This window comes from Lynx canadensis, chromosome D1 (genome assembly GCF_007474595.2).
Source record: "Lynx canadensis isolate LIC74 chromosome D1, mLynCan4.pri.v2, whole genome shotgun sequence".
Lineage (NCBI taxonomy): Eukaryota > Metazoa > Chordata > Mammalia > Carnivora > Felidae > Lynx > Lynx canadensis.
The window spans coordinates 89,704,482-89,727,655 of record NC_044312.2 but is presented as its reverse complement, the minus strand read 5'-3'; the positions used below and the strand labels follow the sequence as shown (position 1 = coordinate 89,727,655).

General features: G+C 39.3%; 1 protein-coding gene across 1 annotated transcript in view; it reads right to left on the bottom strand.

Annotated features, from left to right (window-relative positions):
- TRIM44 (tripartite motif containing 44) overlaps positions 1 to 23,174 on the bottom strand; it is a 111,373-nt gene that overhangs the window by 57,712 nt on the left and 30,487 nt on the right. Inside the window, exon 3 of the mRNA XM_030331404.1 lies at positions 7,974 to 8,213. Within this exon, the coding sequence (XP_030187264.1) occupies positions 7,974 to 8,213 (240 nt within the window). The remainder of the gene's footprint in view (positions 1 to 7,973; positions 8,214 to 23,174) is intronic.

Genomic DNA, 23,174 nt, shown 5'->3' with positions numbered 1-23,174 from the left:
ATGAAAATCTGCACTGATGTAACTGTTCTATGGACACTTTACAATAGGTACAAAAGCCTAAAAAATGCCCATACTTTTGACTCAGTAATTACTTATGACTTATGCCCTGTAATGTAATAAATGGTAGTCAGAAGTCAGAAGTAACCTAAGATTAAGTAAAGTTTGTATCATTGAGATTCAAACATTATGCTTATGAAGAATTTCTAATAATATGAGGAAATTTAATATATAATGTTAAGAAAAAAGAGCATGAGGGGATGGATGAATAGGTTAACCAACTTTACTGTGGTAACAACCATTTTGCAATATATGTATGTATTAAATCATGACACTCGTACACCTGAAACTTACATATATGTCTATTTATCTCAATAAAGCTGGGGGAGGGGCGCCTGGGTGGCGCAGTCGGTTAAGCGTCCGACTTCAGCCAGGTCACGATCTCGTGGTCTGTGAGTTCGAGCCCCGCGTCGGGCTCTGGGCTGACGGCTCAGAGCCTGGAGCCTGTTTCCGATTCTGTGCCTCCCTCTCTCTCTGCCCCTCCCCTGTTCATGCTCTGTCTCTCTCTGTCCCGAAAATAAATAAACGTTGAAAAAAAAAAAATAAAGTAAAGCTGGGGGAAAAAACATACACCAAAAAAAGAAGAAAAAAGGAAAAAATGCCCAATGATAACTACCAATTTAGTGCATTTACTTTCTGCTCTGTCTATAAGTTTTTAATATTCTATAGTGATTAAGAAGGAAACAACTTTATTTAGTTAGTTATTTGAAGAGGGGAAAGAGCACCTCCCATTAGACCTATGGGAGTGGTACTGAAATTCCTCCCATACCCTATATTCTATAAGAGGACCCAAAAAGATTTATTAGAAATGCGTTTTTAAAAAGAAATGCCACTAAAAAACCTTATCATCTCTGGACTTCCTCAACCAGAAGCTCTGTGATTCTACTTGGCCTAATCAAATTGATCCTACTGAAGATTTCTTAAAACAGGCACACTGTGTTAATGGACGGGTTTTTAAATAATCTTCATAAATCAAAGGCAAATGGCACTTGAGCAGGTAGAATATTTACAATTTTTGTTTTTAACAGCTTCATTGAGGTATAATTTATCATACCATAAAATTACCTGTTTTAAGTGTATATTCAATAATTTTAAATTCACAGTTACACAACTATTATCACAAACCTGCTTAAAAACTAGATATATACAGATACAAAATTATGATTTTATTGTCCTTAACTTAAAAAAAGAATTTTATTTATTTTGGGAAAGAGAGAATGTGTGAGTGGGGGAGAGGGGCAAAGGGAGAGTGAGACAGAATCCCAAGCAGGCTCCAGGCTCAGAGCAGAATCCAACGTGGGGCTTGATCCCATAATCCCGGAATCATGACCTGAGCTGAAATCAAGTGCTGGGCACCCAACCGATTGAGCCACCGAGGAACCCCTGTTTTCCTTAACTTCTTTAGAAGCATGTGACTGTTTGATATAAAATTATAACTGCCTTGTAGTGTTTATAATGTAGATTTTTTACATATGACATAACTATAACATAAAGAACATAAAAAGAGAATTGGCCTATATAGTTTCAAGGTATCCACATTTTATAAGAAGTGGTACTATATTAATTATAAGTAGACAGAAAATGTAAGGATCTATACATATATATAACATATATTACATACATCACAATATATATGTTATAATCCCCATTGAAACCACTACAAAATAAGAATAAAGTAACAGAGCTAAAAGCCCAAAAAATATATTAAAATGGAATTCAATTAACAGTGAATTCAAAAATCCAAAAGAAGACAGGAAAAGACAAGAGGAATAGAAATAGAGGGATAAACAGAAAACAAATCATGGCTGACCTAAATTCAACCAGGTTAGTAATAACATTAAATGTTAATGGGCTGCATACTTCAATTAAAAGGCAGAGATTATCCGGAAGATGAAAGAATAAGTAAGACCCAGCCATACGCTGCCTAAGAGAAACACACCTTTAACAAAAGATAGACCAAAAACAAATGGATAGAAACATACCATGTATAACAGTAAGTAGAAGACTGGGTCAGCTCTACTAATGTTAGATAAAATACACATGAATACAAAGAGTATTGTCAGAGAAAAAGAGGGACTTTTTATAATGATTAAAGGGTCAATTCATCAGAAAGACATAACAATCATAAGCATGTATTTGCTTGAAGAGACTTCCAAAATATCTCAAGAAATTGATAGAGTTAAAAAGAGAAATAAATAATTCCTTAATCATCCTTAGAAATTTAACCCTTCTCAGCAGTTGATAGAACTGGACACAAAAATAAGTAAAAACATAAATTATTTGAGCACTAAGTGATATTTAATAGAACACTACAACCACAAACTACAAAACAGGTGCACATATGCATTTACCAAGATAGACCATATGCTGGGCCACAAAATACGTCTCAATAAATCTTAAAAGCTTGAAATCATTCAGAACATGTTCTCTGATCATCACAATGGAAAAAGTTAGGAATGAATAACAGTATGACATGTAGGAAAATCCCTAGTATTTGGAAACTAAACAAGACACTTATAAATAATCAGTGAGTAAATAAAAGATATCACATGGTAAATGAAAAATATTTCAAACTGAATGATACTGAAAATAGAACACAGCCAAAGTTTAGGATTCAACTAAAGCAGTGCTTAGAGAGAAATGTACAGGTTTGAAAACTGACTTTAAAAGGTAGCAAAATCAATGATTCATAAAGCTAGAAAAAAGAACGAGTAAACTCAAACTAAGCAGAAAAAAAGGAAATAAAAACAGATATAAACAAAATAGGAAAGAATAAAATTAGCAAATCAAAAAGTTCTTTAACACTAACCAAATTAATAAAATAGCAATTAGACTGCTCAATAAAAAAAAGAGAAAAATCACAAGTTATCAATAATGAAAGACAGGTTATCATTCTAGATGCTGTAGTTAAAAAAATAACAAGAAAACACTATGAACAACTTCACAGTAAAAACTACCACTTAAATGAAAACAACAAATTCTGTGAAAATTACAGCACAAATTTAAATAAACACAACACAACTTAAATACAACACAAATTAAATTTAAATAAACATGAAACCAAAATAGCTCTATATTAAAGAAATTAAATTGGTTATCAAAAACCTTTACATTAAGAAGTTCCAGGGTAGATGATCTTGCTAGTAAACACTACCAAATATTTAAGGGAGAGATAACATCAATCACACACAAACTTTCAGAAGATGAGGGGGGGATACTTCTCAGCTTGTTTTCTGAGGCCAGCTAACCCTAATATGTAAGCCTGACAATGATGTTATAAAAATATCAAACTACAGATGAATATCCCTCATTGAACACAAACATAAAAATTTTAATTGAACCCAGATAATAAATACATAATGGCCAAGAGGGAGTTTATCTCAGAAATGCAAGGTTGATTTAATATTATAAAATTAATCAATATAATCAGCCATTACAATAAAATAATTTAAAACACCCATATAATCACTTCGATACGGAACAAATTATCTTATATACACCACATTCATTCAAATTATTGTTCCCCATAGCTAATGTGTCATTTCTCTGTAGCTACTTTGCTTTCGAGATTTTTTTTGTCCTTCATTAGTTTGATTTTAATGTGTCTGGGTATGAATTTCTTAGATTTATCTTGCCTGGGTTCATTCAACTTCTTTTTTTTTTTTTTAATTTTTTTTTTCAACGTTTATTTATTTTTGGGACAGAGAGAGACAGAGCATGAACGGGGGAGGGGCAGAGAGAGAGGGAGACACAGAATCAGAAACAGGCTCCAGGCTCTGAGCCATCAGCCCACAGCCCGACGCGGGGCTCGAACTCATGGACCGCGAGATCGTGACCTGGCTGAAGTCGGACGCTTAACCGACTGCGCCACCCAGGCGCCCCTCATTCAACTTCTTAAATCTCTAGGTTTATGTCTTTCAACCAAATTTTAAAAGTTTTGAGCCATTATTTCTTCAATTTTTTTTTCAGCCCCACATTCTTTTTGCTCACCTCCTGGACGTGGGTGACGTGTATATTAGGTCTTTTTTTATTGTCCCACAGGTCCTTGGGACTCAGTTTTAGTTTTCTTTTTTTCTTGGTTGTTCAGATTGGATCTATATCTTCAAATTCATCAATTCTTTCCTCTCTTATCTCCAATTTGCTACTGAGCCAATCCAGTGAATGTTTTATGTCAGTTACTGTATTTTTCAGTTCTAAAATTTTCATTTGGTCCTTCTTTATATCTTTTATATCTTTGCTGAGATTTTTTAGTTTTCATTTGTTTCCAGAGCATGTGTTCACTGCTCACTGAGTCATTTTCATTAAATAGTGGCTTTAAAATCCTTTGATAATTCTAAAATCTGTGTCATCTTGGTTGTGGCCTTTTCTCAGAATTGAGATTTATTGGTTCTTGGTATAATGAGTGATTTTGGACTGTATCCTGAACATTTGAGTATTTGAGAATCTGATTCCTATTTAAATCTTCTATTCTAGCAAGACGTCAACCTATTTAAATTCAAAACATATGTCCTCTTACATTAATGTAACATTGTACATCAGCTATACTTGAATTTAAAAATAAATAAAATAAAATAAAAATAAAAATAAATTATGGTTTTTAAAAAAAGAATCAGAACACATGTCCTAGATCAGGTCTGTGGACTATGGTTCAAACATCAATTTAGTTTAAAAGATTCTGCAGTGCTATTCTGGTCTGCCCCACTACATGACAAAACTCCATGCTATAGTCAGCACAGTGCTAGCTGGAGCAGGGGCACCAATTCATTACTACCGGGTAAGAGTGGAAGATGAGGTTCTACGCGCTGACCCCCCCGTTAGGGAGGTATATTGTCTAGTTAGTGTAGGGGTGGGGAGGGAAGAGTTAGAACTCCATCTACAGTCTCCATAGGGGAGGGATACTACTTCTTTCCTGATGCTGCAGGGCAGGGGTGTAAGTAAGAGTTCTACCCACAGGCTCCATGGGAGATGGGCACCACTGACTACTGAGAGAGGCAGGGGTGATGACAGAAGCCAGTCTTTCACCTAGAGGCTCCAGGGAAAAGCAGGGGAGGATAAAAAATAGGTTTTCACTCCACTGGCTCCACTACTGCAGTGCCATCTGGGGCTGGGAAGGGGTGCAGCATTATTCATGGTGTGTGTTTTCAGAATATGTAAGATGGTCAAAAGCTTTCTCTATAGCCGAAGTGCCCTTTTTCCTAGTCCTCTAACTAAAGAGAGCAGGCTTTTCTTGGAGATTTTCTTTTTGTCTGTGCTCACTAGGATTTCCAGTTTGCAGGGCACCCAGGCCAGGATATACGGAAGCAAGAAAAATCCCAGAGAACTCGCTGCCATGTAGTTCCTCAAATCCCAAGATCCCAAGATCCCAAATCAGGACCATCTTTTCTCCACGCTTTTAAGAGTCTTCTGGTAGGTGATTTGAATATTTTGTTCGGGAATTTTTGCTGTGATTAGTGGAATAAAGTGAAATATGTTTACTCTATCTTGTTCAGAATCAGAAACTGCAATTTGATTTTAAATGCATCAAAAAATAAGATGCATTGAAGATTGGAAGGCTGGAAAGATGGCTATGTATATATCATGATTCAGGAATATTAAAATGTTAATTAAAAATGTTAATGGTAGAATCTAGGTGGAAGTATAGGGTGTAATCTGTAAAATCCTTTCAATTCTGCGATATGTTTGAAAATTTCTAATAAAATGTTGCAGGGAAGAATCTTTTGGCCAAATCCAAATGCAGATGATTAAAAAAAAAAAATCTAGAACATGCAAAAGGAAGAAAAGAATTCCTCTGTTGAGTGAAAGAGAGGTACTGGGGATTTGCTCTGATCAGTAAGTTACCAGATTAGCTGGAACAAGAGGCTATTAGATGAGAACAGCTCTTTGTAAAAGCCCTAGCCAGCTGAATGCTACTTTTTGTCTTTAACAGCTTATTCTGTCCACAGCCTGGTCCTTAGGCCTTGTCGGTTTTGCATCCCTAGGAGTAATTCCATCAGAGTTAACAAGCACAGCTCAGCTGAGCAGCTGACGTGCTTAGAGGGCAGTTAATGCAGGGGAGGGACTAAATTCATTATTTGAAATGAAAATAAAAGAGATATCTCTAAAAATTAAATCTTTACTTTTGAAAAAGCAACCTAATCAACACACACAAAAATGTGGGGGTCCGATTTGCAGAGAATTTGGGACAGAGTTAGGTCATTGATCCCTTGAGTTAACCCTGGTTGAATTTTTTGTTTAAGATACAAAGTGAGCACCTCGACACTATAAAAGATCTTAGGAGTGCAAAGCCGTCTAGGACACTAATTCTCTTCATTTTCCCCACATAAACAAATGGAACACTTGGCATACAGCATGCAGTAGGGAAAACACACAGGCAACTGGGACAAGATGGACTTAGATCTGAATCCTGGCTCCATTTTCTACTAACTAAATGATACTGGCTCAGCATCTCTGCAGTTCTCTGTATCTCAATATCCCATCTGTAAAACAAAGATAATGGATGCTGATATAAGAATTAAGTGAAATGATGAATATAAACTGCTCTCTTCCTAGCTAGAAACTTACTTAGGCACACACTTTCTTAATTCTGGGGAGGATAAAATGAAAAGAACAAGACCTATTTTATCCCTTTCACACACGGATGAAAATTAATCAAGAACCTTGGGTGAGTGAAGCAGATAACTGTCCAATAGTCTCTTACATTTTCTGTCAGGTAGGCTCAGACAATACCTGCCTCCTGGATTATACCTTGGCTCTTCCGTTGTCTGGTGTATTCTGTGGCTAGGCTGTACCGGGCCAAGGCAAGCCTGCTAGCTAAGCAGTAAGCTCAGTGAGTGAGTAGCAGTCCTGGAAAGTCCACAGGACTGCCCTAGGTTTTCTTCTAGAAGGGCCTACCCTTCTGGCATAAGCTTGACCAGAATTTTCAACAGTGGCTGAAATATAAATTCCATAATATTTTTTTCAAATGGCTGTCTTAAATTTTATTTTACAATTATATTCTAAATGCCAGAATATGTTGTTTGGTAAAATGCCTAAGACCTTTTCTGCCTGTTACAAAATAACAATGAATACAGTGACTAACATCTGTAGTGATTCAACATATACCTTGTGTCCTTCATTCACACCTTTTTTTTTTCTTAATTTTTATTATTTATTTTTGAGAGAGCGAGAGCGAGAGCAAGTGAGCACAAGCCAGGGAGGGACAGAGAGAGAGAGAGAGAGGGAGCTGTGGAATCCCAGCAGGCTCCAGGCTCCGAGCTGTCAGCACACAGCCCAACGCAGGGCTTGAACTCACGAACTGCGAGATCATGACCTGAGCCAAAGTAGGGATGCTTAACCTACTTCTCCTGAGCCACCCAGGTGCCCCTCATTCACACCTTTTTTGATCCAGTGCCACATGCCTCTCTTAATCCAACAGTTAATGCCCCCAATTTATGCAGTTGGCGCCATATAAAAACCAAGCTGAGGCTCCTTTTCACTACTCACAAAATCAGTCCAAAACCTTTCATTCTGGGCTGCTTTATGCCCTACATCCTGACTTACTCTCATTCACCTTGTTGTCATCCCTGTGATGACTTTATCTGGAGGCTCATTTCACAACTGGAAAATCTGTCAACTGCCTTCTTCTGTGACTCTGATTTCTCACTTCCCTCCTTAACTGTGATTAGTATTTGCCCTATCGACTATACTCCTTTAAGTCATCGTAGACAAATATTTTGCCAGCTCCAGCTGCCGGGTGTAGGCCCTAGCAGCCAATACTCCCATATTGGTTTATACACCGATCTAAACACTCACACCCTATCTGAGCTTTCAATTCACTCATGTTTAGGGACCACAAAGGAGAATTTCCAGAGCTAACAAACACGGCAGTCCGTTTCCTCCAACTTCTGCTACGAATAATTACAGGCATTCTCCTTTACCTCTGCCTTTGGCTCAGCTGATTCATTAGAGGTATCATGTTGTTCCTTGGCTTGGGCCATCTGAGTCATCAACCTATCCATGTGGGACTGGATGTCTGCCAGTATCTCAGTCACATGAGCGGTAGCCATTGCTTCCTGGATGTCCACTAGATGAAGGGCCTTCTGCTCCTCATCAGCAATCACTTTCTGAACTTTCTTAAATTCCTGCTGTATAAACACCTTCATCTGGTCCCGGGTTACCTGCAGAACACAGACAAGTAAGAATAATGAGTTGGACACACAGAGAAATGGAACGGCAGAGCTGCTACTGTAAGTGCTGGACCGCCCTGGCCAAAAGCGTTTCCTATCTGATCCTGAAGTTTTAGAAATATCCCCTAAACAATGTTCGCCTGACATTGTCGATGAATTTCTTACTAATCTTTTTGCCTTTTTTATAATCTTTACGAAGTAATTCCGTATCCTTCCCGTTTTGCTTTTCCTTTTGTTCATTTTTATACCAATAATACATATTACTTTTTACAATTTAATAGGTAAGTGTAAATTGTAAAAAATGAACTTACTCCTCTCTCTCCATCTCAATACCATTTTTCTCTCTGGAGGGTAATTACTGTTAACAGTTTGGTATGTAACCTTCCAGCCATTTCCTATCCAGTTATATACATATATGTATACAATTATGTTCTTTTTATATAAATGGGTCATAGTGAACATACGTTATGTGTCTTTTCTATTTAAATTATGTCAGTACATACAGATCAACTTCATTTGTTTTATTTTAAATGTCTGTATGATATGGATGTATACAATATGAATACTTGCATATATAAATAAAAAGTCAAACATACCCATTAAATATTTTCCTTCTTAGTGGAAACACAAGATATTTCCAAACTTTTGCTATTACAAACAACACAGTAATGAACATCCTTGGATAGATATCTTAGTATTTGCATATGAGTTTTTTTAAGAGGCTTTTGGAGTCACCGAATCAATTTATATGTACTCTAAAAATACTGACTGATACAGCTAAACTGCCCTCCAAAAAAAGATGTACCAATTTCATTCCCACAACAATGTGTGAAAGTAAGCATTCTCTACACCTTCACCAATATTAGATAATGTCAAGCCTTAAAATTTTTATTCTCTGATGAGTAAAATTATATTACAGATTTATTTTGCAGCAACCACCGAGCCAACCAAATAAAATATGGCTGCAGGCTATACGTGGCTAGGGCATTAGGTAAACAAAGTGAGAAACTACCAAAACAAGAACTTCTAAACTCTTGTCTCTTACCAGTAACTACACTTACTGATGTTTCCCAACGACCATGTTTATCTGAGGAGTACTTTCAAACCACTATGCATGGTGAATAGCTAACGTAGGGAATAGGGAAAAGGTAGAGCAGTGGACAGAAAAAAGGCCAGTAGAGAATTTTAGAGCTGAAAGAGAAAGTAGTTGTCACCTACGTGACAACTTTCTTTTACAGATAAGGAGACAGATGCAGCTGCAGGGGACTTGTAAAAGATGCAGGGGACACCAATCTTCCTGTTCCCAGTGGTGCTCTGTTCACTATAATAGTCTCTGGGAAGGAAAAGTCAAACTGGGAAAACCTAAAAAGTAGACTGAAGAAGAGAAAGTCTAAAGAAGAGGGAAAGATGGGGCCATTTTTAATTAGCTCTTAAAAAGTGAAGGAGGCCTGATACTTTAAGCAGCTTTTGTAACACTGCCATAAGAACACCAATACAAAATAAAGCCTGTATGACAGTATCCATATCCTTTCACACATCAAGTGACTAAGTGATATGAGCCCTCAGGAATTCATTATACTCTCTCCCCGTGCTAAAGAAAAGGGGAGGGGGAGTGTTAAATGTTATTAATGTCCCTGCAAATTCTGTATCAGATTTGAGAACTGTGATTTGTGTTTATTTATATAATATCTTTTTTATTTTTAGTGTGTTTATTTCAAGGCTCTTCTACTTTATGATGATCTTTTATGAATGAATCTGTAAACTTGAAATAAATTACATCTTCTAAGATCTAAGACCTTCTCTTGGAGACTACACCTAGAAAGTTTTAGCTAAGAGATGAACTTTTCTGAGTGCCTGAAAAAATCGCTCAACAGTTACAAGTGACCAAAAATGAGAACACAATAAAAACTGACTCACAACCTATTTTACTAGCCCTCACGTATACATGTGGTTTGAGTCAGAAGCTGCTATCAGTCAGGAAAGGTGTGACTAGACTGCAGCAGGTGACTAAATCATGGGTTTAAAAAAAAAAAAAAAAGTCAAATTCTCGACTTCCCATTGCTTTACATAGGTTTTCCAACATTTATTCTGTACAGTTTATCTTATTCAGACCATCCACAAATAAGAATTGAAGGCAGAATAACCTACTCCATAAAACCTTTATCCTTTTCACTCCCGTTCCCTACTAATTAACAAATAGGCATTCTCGAACCTATTTCAAAATGATAAGAACAGATTTCTGGGACTTAGCATCCATTCAAATTCAGAGGCCAAAGAAGGGACTCCCGGGGTACCTGGCTTGTGACAGGTTGAGTAGTCAGGAGAAAGGACTCCTACCAATGGCAGGAGTGAAACAACTTTCAAAATTCCTTTTCAAGTTTTATTACACCTCCCTGCCATCAAAACTCCATTCTGCTACAAACTTCACAGTTCTCCAAGAGCAGCAGACTCCTCCTGTCAGCACCTCTACTGACATCATTTCTGAGTGGGTTTCTTGGAACTTCTTCAGCCTCTATCCTATAGCTCCCCAAAGGTGAGAGTGATAGTCTTATATTCCTAACTGTATTACATACAGTGTTAGTAAAAAAGAAAACTCCACATATGCAGAGAAGAGAAGGGTGGGTGTATCACAGAACGGTGAAATTGGCAATGTAAAAGATTCCTTTTTTTATAGGATCTACTAGTAATTGTTAAACTTTTTTAAAGCCCAAAACTTCTCTTACCCCAAACAAAATCTTAATGTAGAACCCTAAAATATAACAGAACCCCAAATAGAACTATTCTGCTTAAAAGAAAAATCTCCTCCTCCTCCTTAAAGTAATTCCTAGGGCACTGGTAGAGGTCTCCAGCAAAATCTCCCCTGAGGTACCTGGGTCCTCTACACAAATGAAACCCTAAAAGGATTTTGCTTCCTTTGGTCAACTGGCCCCTAAGCTGTTGAAACTTAAAAGCCATGGGTTACACACAAGTTGATATATCTTTGTTATGGTTGCATTAGGGTGAGAAACTATGTTATTATTTAAACATAGAATTTTACCAAAATTACTTAAACACAGCATTGTAATTTGAAAAACTTGATGGCTTATTTGTGAATAGTTATAAGTGAAGATCTGAGCTCATCAGAGCGGAGTCCAACCTCTTCATTTTATAGGTAATACATACACACATACACACACACACAGAAGTGCAGTAATAAAGTCAAGTTTAGAAATCAACTTCCTTTGGTCCACCCCAGTATATTTTGTGTGACAACATTACCGCCTGTAATGATCCCTTTCTGCCTGCTTCAGATCCTTCAAATTTATTTCTTCCTAATTGAGATGTTTCCTTGGTTAACAGGCAGCACTGATATTATCCCCACTGAGATGTTATTCCCCACAAGTGAATCTTGGGATAAAGGATGCACATCTGAAGAGGTTAAGTTTTATCCCATGGTACATCTATATGCTCTCATAGTTAATATTTCCAAGCCAGGCTGGACCCAAGAGGCATACAGACTGGCACTTTACACATACATAATTAAACACATAAAACCTTGAATTAAGAGCTTGTACTTAAAAACAACACCATTCAGTATGCTTGACATGGGTTATAAGCCATTAACTCCTAGCTAGCTGGCTTGTAGCAAACCAATGTTTATTTTTCTATTATAGGCAGATTATTTTTTCAAAAGGGAAAAAGCACACTAGCTAGAAAGCATCATAGCTTAAGAAAGATTTGTTCCAGAAAAGTGTTGCTGACGGGAACTGAGAAAGATGGAACACGGTCAGGAGCAAGAAAGCTACACAAAAGAAAAGCATCAGAGTCTACACTGATTGAAGAGTCAGAAATACTTGTTCTACTAGACAAATTTCCTGCAAGTAAGTTTAAAGGGTCTACTCCAAAAATGACCTAAAAAAGTGTTAACTGTATGAAATGGTTTGTGAAGATTCTAAATTCCTCCCCCAAAGGTCAAGAAGTCCACTTTTACTCCCCCTTTCCTTTTCTGAATGACTACAATTCTAAAATAGAAAAATAAAAAAGCACGAAATGGAATTTTTTCAGATGCTGCAATCTGTCTTCACTCCCACCAGCACACTGCCCTTCCCTGCATGCCAGTGTCCATGGAAACTTTCATGTTGGGAATCTCAAAGTTCAGGCTTCTATATAGCCTCTAGTATTTATTCTGGCATTTTGTTGCATGAGAGCACTGTCCAAATCTCTATCAGGCTCCAGTGAGGGCAGGTGAGGGAAGAGCTTTGTCAATGAGGAGGATAAAGTCCTTTTTCAGTGTCTTTTGTGTATGAGAAGAATAGCCACTACCTGTGACTAAAACCAATGCTCATTCCTAAGGCTTGGAAAATTATCCAGCAGCCTAGAAACACAGCAGACACAAACTATGAACTACATTCCATTACTCACATTCTGAGTGAGGTCAAGTATTTTCCTGACAACCTGGTTAGAAGCCTGAATTGATTGGATATTACGATGGGGCACTGAGGAGGGTATAGAAAAGGTAATTAAGGTGAATATTTAATCTCTTCCTTAAACCATTTTTCTTATCTTCATCAAAAGACTCTAGACAAAAGCAGTCATGTATATCCTTACTTTCTTTCATTATCCCATTGTGTAAATACAGCACCATGGGATCTCTACCTCACTTATCAATTAGTTACTTCAAGTATCCACTCAATGAAGTAATAATGATATTTACTGTTGCTGTTATTAATATTTCTATTATAAAAGACAATAAGAAATACACCAAAATGTTGGAGAGTGGTTACCTCAGAGCAATGGGATTAAGAGTATTTTTCTTTTTTTTCACTTGCAGTCCAAATTTCCTATAATAATGTGTGACACTTTTCTTGAACAGTAATTTTTAACAAGAAATGAAGCTCAAAGAAAAATCCTCAGTAAGATGTTAGCAAATTGAATCCAACAATGTTATAAAAAACTTACATACCATGACCAAGCAGGATTTATCTCAGGTATGCAAGGCTGTTCCAACATTTGAAAATCAGTTCATATAATCTATCATGTCAACAGGCTAGAGGAGAAAAGTCACATGATTATATTAATAGATGCAGAAAAATCATTTGATAAAATCTAAGTTCCACTTATGATTTTAAAAACTCTCAACCAACTAGGAACAGAGGGAAACGTTCTTAACTTCATAAAAAACACCTACAAAAAATCTATAGCTAATGTCACACTTAATAATGAGCAACTACAGTTTTCCTACTAAGATCAGGAACAAAGCAAGGATGTGTCCTCTTATAGCTCCTTTTCAACATCATATTGGAAGTCCTAGCTAATGCAGTAAGACAAAAAAGGAAATAAAAGGTTTACAGATTGGAAAGGTACAAATAAAGCTGTCTTTGTTCACAAATAACATAGCGGTCTATGTAGAAAATATCAAAGAACTGACCAAAAAACTCCTGGAACTAATAAGGAATTAAAACAAGGTTGCCGGATACAGAGTTAATATACAAAAGTCTATCACTTTCTTATATACCAGCAATGAACAAATGAAGTTTGAATATAAAAGCACAATACCATTTACAATAGCAACCCAAAATGAAATACTTAAGTATAAACCTAATAAAATATGTATGAGGAAAACTACAAAATTCTAGTGAAAGAAATCAAAGGAGAACTAAATAGATCCATATTCATGGATAGGAACACTAAATATTGTCAGATGTCGGTTCTCCCAACTTGATCCATAGGTGCAATGCAATGCCAATAAAAATTCCAGCAAGTTATTTTGTAGATATTGATAAAATGATTCCAAAGTTTATATGGAGAGGCAAAAGACCCAGAAGAGTCAACATAATATCCAAGGAGAAGAACAAAGTTGGAGGATACTACCCGACTTCAAGACTTACTATAAAGCTACAGTAATCAAGACAGTGTGGAACTGGTAAAAGAACAAACAAATATATCAATAGAACACGAAAGAGAGCCTAGAAATAGACCCACAGAAACCCCTTGAACAAAGCAGCACAGGCAATACAATGGAAAAAGAGTCTTTTCAACAAATAGTGCTACAACAACTGGACATCCATGTGCAAAAAAAAATTAAACTAGCCACAGGCCTTTCATCTTTCACCAAAATTAACTCAAAATGGATCACAGACCTAAATGTAAAATGCAAAACTATAGAATTCCTAAAAGATAACACAGGAGAAAATCTAGATGGCCTTGGGCATGGTGATGACTTTTTAAATATAATTCCAAAGGCATTATCCATGAAATAAATATGTGACAAGCTGGATTTCATTAAAAACTTCTCTGTGAAAGACACTGTTAAAAGGAGGAGAAGATAAGCTACAGACTAGGAGAAGTATTTGGGGTTTTTTTTTTCTTTTTTTTTTTTTTTTTTTTTTTTTGAGAGAGAGAGACACAGTGAGAGCAGGGGAGGGGCAGACAGAGATGGAGGCAGAATCTGAAGCAGGCTCCAGACTCTGAGCTGTCAGCGCAGAGCCTGACTTGGGGCTTGAACTCACAGACTGTAAGATCATGACCTGAGCCAAAGTCAGAAGCCCAACTGACTGAGCCACCCAGGCGCCCCCTGGGAGAAATATTTGTAAAAGACACATCTGATAAAGCACCGTTATCAAAATATACAAAGAAGTCTTAAAATGCAACAATAATAAAACAAACAACCCAATTAAAAAAGGAGCCAACAACCTGAACAGACACCTCACCAAAGAAGATATACAGATGGCAAATAAGCATAGGAAAGATGCTCAACATCATGTCATTAGGGAAACTCAAGTTAAAACAATGAAGTGTCATTACACACCTACTAGAATAGCCAAAATCTGAACACTGACAACACCAAATGCAGACAAGGATGTAGGGCACGAGGAACTCTCATTCGTTGCTGATGAGAATGCCAAATGGTACAGCCACTTTTAGAAGAGAGTTTGGCAGTTTCTTAAAAACTGAACATACCTTTACCACATGATCCAGCAATGATGCTCCTTGGTATTTACCCAAAGGAGCTGAAAATTTGTGTCCACACAAAAACCTGCAGAGGGGTATTTACAGTAGCTTTCTTCATAACTGCCAAACCTTGGAAGCAATCAAGATGTCTTCAAGTAGGTGAACCGATGAATAAACTGATATATTCACACAATGGAATACCATTCGACGTTAAAAAGAAATGAACTACCAAGCCATGAAAACACGTGGAGGAACCTTAAATGCATCTCACTGAATTAAAGAATTTAATGTAAAAAGGTTACACATTGTATGATTCCAACTACATGACATTCTGGAAAAGGCTATGGAGGCAGCAAAAAGATCAGTGGATGTCAGAATTCCGGGAAGAAGGAAAGATGAATATGCAGAACATGGAGAATGTTTAGGACAGTGAAAATACTCTGTATGATACTATAATGGGAGATAACATATTACTATACATTCATTCAAACCCCCAGAATATATAACACCAAAAGTGAACCCTAATGTATACTATGGACTTGGGGTGATAATGATAAGTCAATACAGATTCATCAAATGTAACAAATTTATCTACCGCTCTGGTGTGAAACATTGAGAGTGGAAGAGGCTAAGTGTGTGGAGGCAGAAGGTATATGGGAACTTGGTTATTTTTTTTTGCTCAATTTTGAATCTAAAACTGCTCTTTAAAAGTCTATTTAAAAAAAAAAGTTAAACAATTAAAACAAAACTAAATAGCCACTGAAATGGAGCCTAGAAAAGGTCTGGGGGGTGAAGTGAGCATCCAAAGGGCCAGGCCAATTCAAGTTCTTCCACGTCTCAAGCACATCAACATTTTCATTCTTTGCCTTCCCAGTTAATAATGGACCCTTCCTTCCTAATCGGACTTCCCTTTTCTATAAGAAATCAAAGGGTTTTTTTTTAAGCCCTTTTCAACTTAAGCCCATTAAAATAGTGGCTTCCACAACAGTCAAGCACTTAGCACATGCTACTCCCGTCATTTGAAGGTTCTTCCATGGGAGCTTCAGTCCTCCCAAGACTCCTCAGATGAGCAGGTTTCAGTGTCTTGAAAAATTCTAAAAAAGATCTAACTAACTGATCCGATTAGTAACCAAGTGTGAAGCCACATATTTTAGAGAAGTATCAGGCTCATCAATGAGAAATGGACATCCTAACGATACGTCAGAGGGACATCTGCTTCAGGACCTCATATAACCAAGGAGCACTAAGCCTCATGATAATGCTTTTATTACAAAGTGGGAGATGGAGTTAGAAGCAACACTGGGTGAAAAGAGAAGGTATGCCTAACTTTGGCCTGATTCCATCATTGGACATTCTCGGATCCTTTAATCCATGACAAAGACAGGGCCTTATGAATAATGACAATGAAAATACTGAGCTACCACGTGTAGTCAGTGTTCCAGGTGCTGTTACAAGTGTTTCTAGTCTAACTTTCAGGTAGGTAATAACATTTTCATTTTATGTTAAGGGAAACTGAAGCCCACAGTGATTAAGTCACCTGCCCAGTGTCAGGCAGCAGCTAAGCTGTGGAGCCAAGATTCGCGTCAGTCGCCCCTGTTCCAGGTCAGTGCCCTGACAGCCACCCCACAGAGCACCATGCCCCTGAAAAGGAAACTGAGCCCCTGCGAACCAGTATCAGATGACGAGAGAGCAACTCTAGTAGTTGCACAGAAGAGAGCACTCAGGATAAGAAGTCAGAGGCCCTGAGGGAGTCAGTCCTGTCTTCTGGAGCCAACCAACTAGGTGACTTGGGGCAATCACCGATGAATCTCTCAGGACCCCAGGCTCCTGAGTTACTAAAAGTGAAAAGCCAAACGGTGTCCCTTTTATCTCTAAAATGATAGAACTGCATAAATTTAACGTTCCTGGAGCAGTGCTTCACCAATTTGGATTTGTCTCTAATCACATTTGTTGCCAAAACTAGAGGGGCTTTTGGGAGACTAGGAATCTGCTATAGAAATTCTAAAGGGGACACAAAACAAGAAGTAAAGAAGAGAATAAAATAAACTTTTCCCTTGACAATGCTGCCCTGTCAAGCAATTACCCTCTCTTCTACCTTTAACCACCAAGCTTATTTAGAAAGTCACCTAAAACCCACTCATGAACACCACTAAAGAGTCGACTAGTCACCAACTCCATTTAACCTCACTAGTCACCTGTCTGCAGCATTTAGACACCACCCATGTCCCTCAGTCTTTAATTTGCTTCCAGGGTTTCTGTGACCCTGGACTTCTCGGGCTTTCTGTATATCGGCTCCCTCCCTGCAGTTCTACCCTCTCTCTCTAGGTGACTATGATTGAGAAACTCCTCTAACCAGGGTTTTTTCAACCTCAGCATTATTGATACTCGGAGCTGACAACTCTTCGTGTAGAGGAAATGTCCTGTGCCTTGTGAAATACGTAGCAACACCCCGGCCTCTTCGCAGGAGGTGACAGTAGCGCCGCGCCCCACCTCCAGACATCGTCAAACACCCTCTGTGGTCAAACCACCTTCTCTCCACACCTTCCTCCTTAGTCATTTCATCCCATTTTTGCAATTCAGCTACTGCCTCCACACAGATGGCTCCCAAACCTCGATTTTCTCTTCAGACCTCTAGTGTCGCAATTCCTTTTGATGTGTGGCTCTACCTGGGTGCTTTTCTGTTACTCAAACCATTAAGCCTCAAACTGAGACCTCTTCCTCCTCCTCAACATTTTCCTGCTGCCTGGTCTGAGTGGCCAGATATTAAGTACTATGGAAGCATTTCACGTGTTTTCCTTCAACTAGTCATCACAATGACGATACCAAGTGGTGGCAGTTATTATTCCATCAACTTTACAAATAAAGAAACTGAGGTCCAGAGGGGGTGAGAAACTCACATAGAGTAAGTGGCAGACCTGGAGTTTGAACCCACATAGTTTGACCACACATCTGCCTTTTAACCACAATATTATTCTTCCATATTTTCCCTTCAGACCTTGTCCTATTCCCTCCCTGCCTTCCCCCTTAATGACACCAGGGTTTAGGAAATCAGCCAGGCTCTAAACTCTGGAGTTCAGTTTTATTTTCTCCACCAGATAATAGGTCTTTTGACTTAGTATCTAGAGGAGAAACGATGACACCTTTGCTTAGGCTCTTGCACAAAATGGTGGTCAATACATTCCGACTAAATGTGAGAAGCCATCCCACATCTGCCTCTCCTCCACCACAGTGGCTAAAGAAGTCTGCCCTGTATCTATGAAAACCCCTTTCTTTGCATTCCCGTCCATGACTCTCCACCAAATACCTATACCCGGTCTCCAGACCCACACTCTTCACTTTAGCTCCAACTGCCACCCACCCCCCTCAGGCCCTTTAGTTCAGTCCCACTCTCACTCGTACCTCAAACTTGCTAACCAGAATCCTAAGCCCCAGAGAAATTCCGGCTGATCCTCCCTTCCCTCCTCCTTGGTGTTTAGACTTTGCTTTGTCTTAGGCAGTCCTTGGTTTGGCGTTTACCTTCGATTCAGGTAGGAACCCCGTATTCCAGTCAGAATACTCCAGCCTTCCTTCATTTTATGCTAGAGTGCTTCTTCCTGTGACTGTAAATTTTGGTACCTGAGCCTAAGTACTCTCTTCTTTAACAGCTTCATGCATATGAACCTGTTCTATGCTTCTTCTGAATCTCCTCCTTCATGGTTTTCCCTTCCCCAAATGCAAATATGAACATACATGTACACGCACGCATGCACATACACTCACAGCATTAGAGGCTCAGGACCGTGCTGCCTAAAGGCTTTGTACTGGAAAGGTCCTAACAAACAACTGAAGTGAATCTGCCAATCAGCTGTGAAGCAGACAGCAACTGTGTGCCCCCAGTCATCTGAGAGAGACATGGTCACAGCAGACTGATGAGCAGCTCTTACTGTGAGAGACGGAGATCTGGCCACGATGGTTGTGGCACCACCGCCAAGCATCCTCTCCTCCCAGGGCTGCCTGTTCATGCTGTCAGCTGCTATGACTCTATTGCCATGACAACTTGATGTGAAACCCAGTGTCACTGAAACCCAGTGGTGCTGAACTGGAGGCACCGGAGAACAGTTCAACGGGAATGCTAGGCTCACTGACAGTCCACTCAGTCTACTGCTTGCTCTTTAGAGGCCTTTCTCCTTGCCTGACCACAGGCTGGCAATAAAGAAAGCAATCACAAACTTCTGAACACAACTCTTCCTGAGTGAGCAGAAAAATAAGTCTGAGTGACCCCCCCCCCACAGAAATGTGAAAGAAGGAGTCCCCCAGAGACACCCAGGACCTGTAACAGGAGTAAGAGCCAGAGCTTCCAGTTTACCTTGTTCTCTTGCTTTTCTTCCATCTTAACCTGTGCATAAGCTAAAAAGACAGTTTTTGCCTCAGAAATTATCCTGTAGGAGGTGGGAGGTGGGAACTGACACTGAAAGTTTCAGGGATAACTAAACAGAAATACTATTTTTAACCCTTTTAGACTTGAATATACTAAGTAGGCCTATATTACCTGCTGAAGATTAAAGCAATTTTAAAATAAGACTTAGCCCTCCTCCTCTATTCCACTTCCCTTTTTGAGCATTCTCCTTGCAAAACCACAGTTATTTGTTCACCATCAAAACCAAACAACGGCACACCACCAAGAACACCGAGGAAAGGGCACTGAGACGCAGGTCTCCTTTGCTACATGTCAAAACGGTAAACCTCACGGAGTCTGTTGTGGTAGAGAAACAGGTTTGAGTACTGACTAATAACTGTGTTTCTGAAGCTCAGGAAGGTGAAAGTTTCGTCTGTAGAACGGAGGTAATAATATCTTTCTCACAGATATTTTTTGTGAAGTCTACACAATACACAGAAAGAACTTCGTATTCTCCGGGCACACAGGAACATCAGCAGAACTATTCTGCAGGTGCAGATGACAGTAACCATGAACATGTATTGTGTGCCTTTTACACGGTACCCACTGAGCTCTCACAGACAAAGAGCCCCCAGTTAGTTTTCTTACAGAAGGAGAACGTACACCCTTGGGAGAGCAGATTCAGATTTCCCAAAGGAACACAGGAAGGACCTTCTCATACAACCTAGGCAGGAAAAGTAAGGATGTCAATCAGGGGCTCCTTGCCTTGGTTTCAGTAAATGGCCACAGGCCAGCTGTCAAGGAGCAACGTTTGTCTCTTCTAGTTTGATAAGATCAGATACAGTCTACTTCAGTGACACCAGGGCAAAACACAGCATGCGGGAAGGGTAGGTCACATTCTGCCCCGCAGCTCCTAAGCACAGTCTGCCTCAATCTCACAACCTACCTCTACCATATTGTCTCTCTTCTGCAGACTGAAGCCCTATTACACCCCTGGAGCAGCTAACAGTCTGTTTACCCAAGAACCACAGGGTTCTAAGGTACTAAGTACAGTTGTGAAAATACTTTTTCGGTCCCCAAGGCCATGCTTCTTTTTTTTTTTTTTTCATGTTTATTTATTTTAGAGAGAGAGAGACAGACAGACAGACAGAGCATGAGCAGGGGAGGGGCAGAGAGAAAGAGGGAGACACAGAATCCGAAGCAGACTCCAGGCTCTGAGCTGTCAGCACAGAGCCCGACACGGGGATCGAACCCACAAACTGTAAGATCATGACCTGAGCTGAAGTCGGACACCCGACCGACTGAGCCACCCAGGCACCGCCCCCCCCCAAGGCCATGCTTCTAACCATCCTCCATTATTTCTTATCTCCTTCTCAAAAGTTTCCGTTTTCAGGGTACTCAGTAATAGAAATGTAATATGATTAGTCCTAGCTTATGGGTGACGCTAAAGGCTCAGACAAATTAAGACGGACAGGTAACAAGTGCCAGAAGGACTCAGGTCATCTGACTCCAAAGTCTGTGCCCTTACGCCGCAGAAGTAAAGAAAGCACGTCATACTCGACAGGTTTTTTTTTCCCTGGAAGTCTGAACAAACTCTCTATTGGTATACTCTTCCCAACCCATTTCTATAAGTAAAAGTTAGTAACTTCCTACAACTACTAATATTTCCACATAGCAATCATAAAAAGGCAATTTATTGGCATCATTAACTTTGGACAAGTCATTAAACCTGTTAAATCTTTGTTTCCTTCTCTGTAAAATGGGGATTATACCGTCTAGCTAATCAGGTTGAGTTAGGAATTAAGGATCTATCACAGAATTTATTTCACCAGCCGCAGAGGTAAACAGAAGCCATTCAACAAAGGTTAGTAATCAACTAAATCACTGGGTTTAACTGACCTTCTCTACACAGCCACAGACGGGTTTTGCCATTTGGCTAAATGCAGTCAGGGGAGAGATGTGGTTCTCAAATTTTACATTTTATATATACACACAAGCATCTACATACAGACCTGAGGTAGACTGAGAGTCACACTCTATAACTTTAGCCTTAAGATATCAAAGAAAACATCTTTTTTACTTGAGCAGACCTGAGTGTTATTTCCTAGCCGAATGAGAGGTGGAACTAACAGGAAAAGGGGAAGAAGGGAGAAAGGAGGAGGCCGAGGCCATTACATAAAAGTCTGGGTGGTTTTTATCGGTATTATCACAATAAAGTTTTATATCTAGGCACCCAGCCTCCTAAATTAAATGTCAAATACAATCCTGCGCTGGCAACATGAAGTGTGGCTGCTCTGGGGGAGCCCTGACAGCCCCACTCCCCTCTCCACACTGGTCACGTAATAAGTCCTTCAGGCTTTGGCAGAGAGTATATTATCAGGTCTCCCGTCAGTGCAGACAGGACCTGGAGCAGGGGGAAGAGGACATCACAATGTATTAATTTTATTAAGCCATTTAAAGCTCAATCCCTTTGCTTTCGAACAATGCTCTAGCCCACCAGGCAGCTCAGAAACCATGCCTACCGTAGTTTTAAATGCCCAGAGTTGATTTGTACGGTACTTCAATTAGGAGCTCTGGTGCTCCAATAGAAAGAGGATGGCCAAAGGGTAAAGCTGCAGGAGAAGGGGGAAGTAGGAAGAGAAAAAGAATCTCAGTGGTGTTTAAAGTCGAGACATATCTCCTAATGTGTTTCTTAAATGTGACACTTAATTTCTTCTGTGACTCTTATTTTTTTTTTAATTTGGCACCAGGCAGTTTTGCTAACTACAGAGTCTGCTCCACAACAATAAACATAACTGCTTCTATGCACTGATTTCTTATTTCTATTGGGAATATATGGACACACAGCTGTAAACTCCCAAGGCAGAGATATGTGCCTCAACTTGAACGGGCCACGTTGCTACACTGAACTAACGCCAGGCAAGGAGGCCACGCAAGGCCTAGAGCCAACCAGCCAGCCAGAAAAAGCAAGGGGCTCCAACTTGGGAGATTTAACTCAACTTAACTGCATGCCATTATCACTCAAAAGAGGTAGCAGTGGCCCTTCAAAGTGTCACTAATCCTGGGAAGCGTTAATTGATCAAAGTATAGAATCTAGTTAGGTATTAACAGGTGGCTTACTTTCCTCCACAGGGATCAGAAGGCCTCCTCAACTGTGGCTTGGGACACGGCCCCCACATACCCATAGCCTTCCGCTGGAAGCAGCAGTGGTTCTCAGGACTAGGAGAAAGCTAGCAGCAGCCTTCGTTCACAGGATATTGTACAAAGCACTTTAAATGGATTATCTCACTTAATCTTCCTAACAACCCTATGAAGTATGTACTATTATCCCATCTTTTGCAGCTGAATAAAACAAAAACCTGAGCAATGAAGAGATTAAGCACAGGATCTGCCTGGGCTGGAAAAGCGGTCGACACTGGAGGTAATCTGACCAGCTGCGGTCCCATCCAGAGCCTGAGTTTCCACTAACTGTAGAATACTGCCTCCCCATGACAGAGGCTGACATCAGGTTTCTGCCCCTCATCGTCGTCTGGGGAGAAAGACAGACTATTCCCTGATGATGCTTTTAAGTGAAGGGCTGAAAAAAGGGACTGGGACAGAAATCTTTCTTCCTCTCTCAGAAGCTTTATTGAGATAGAACTCACATA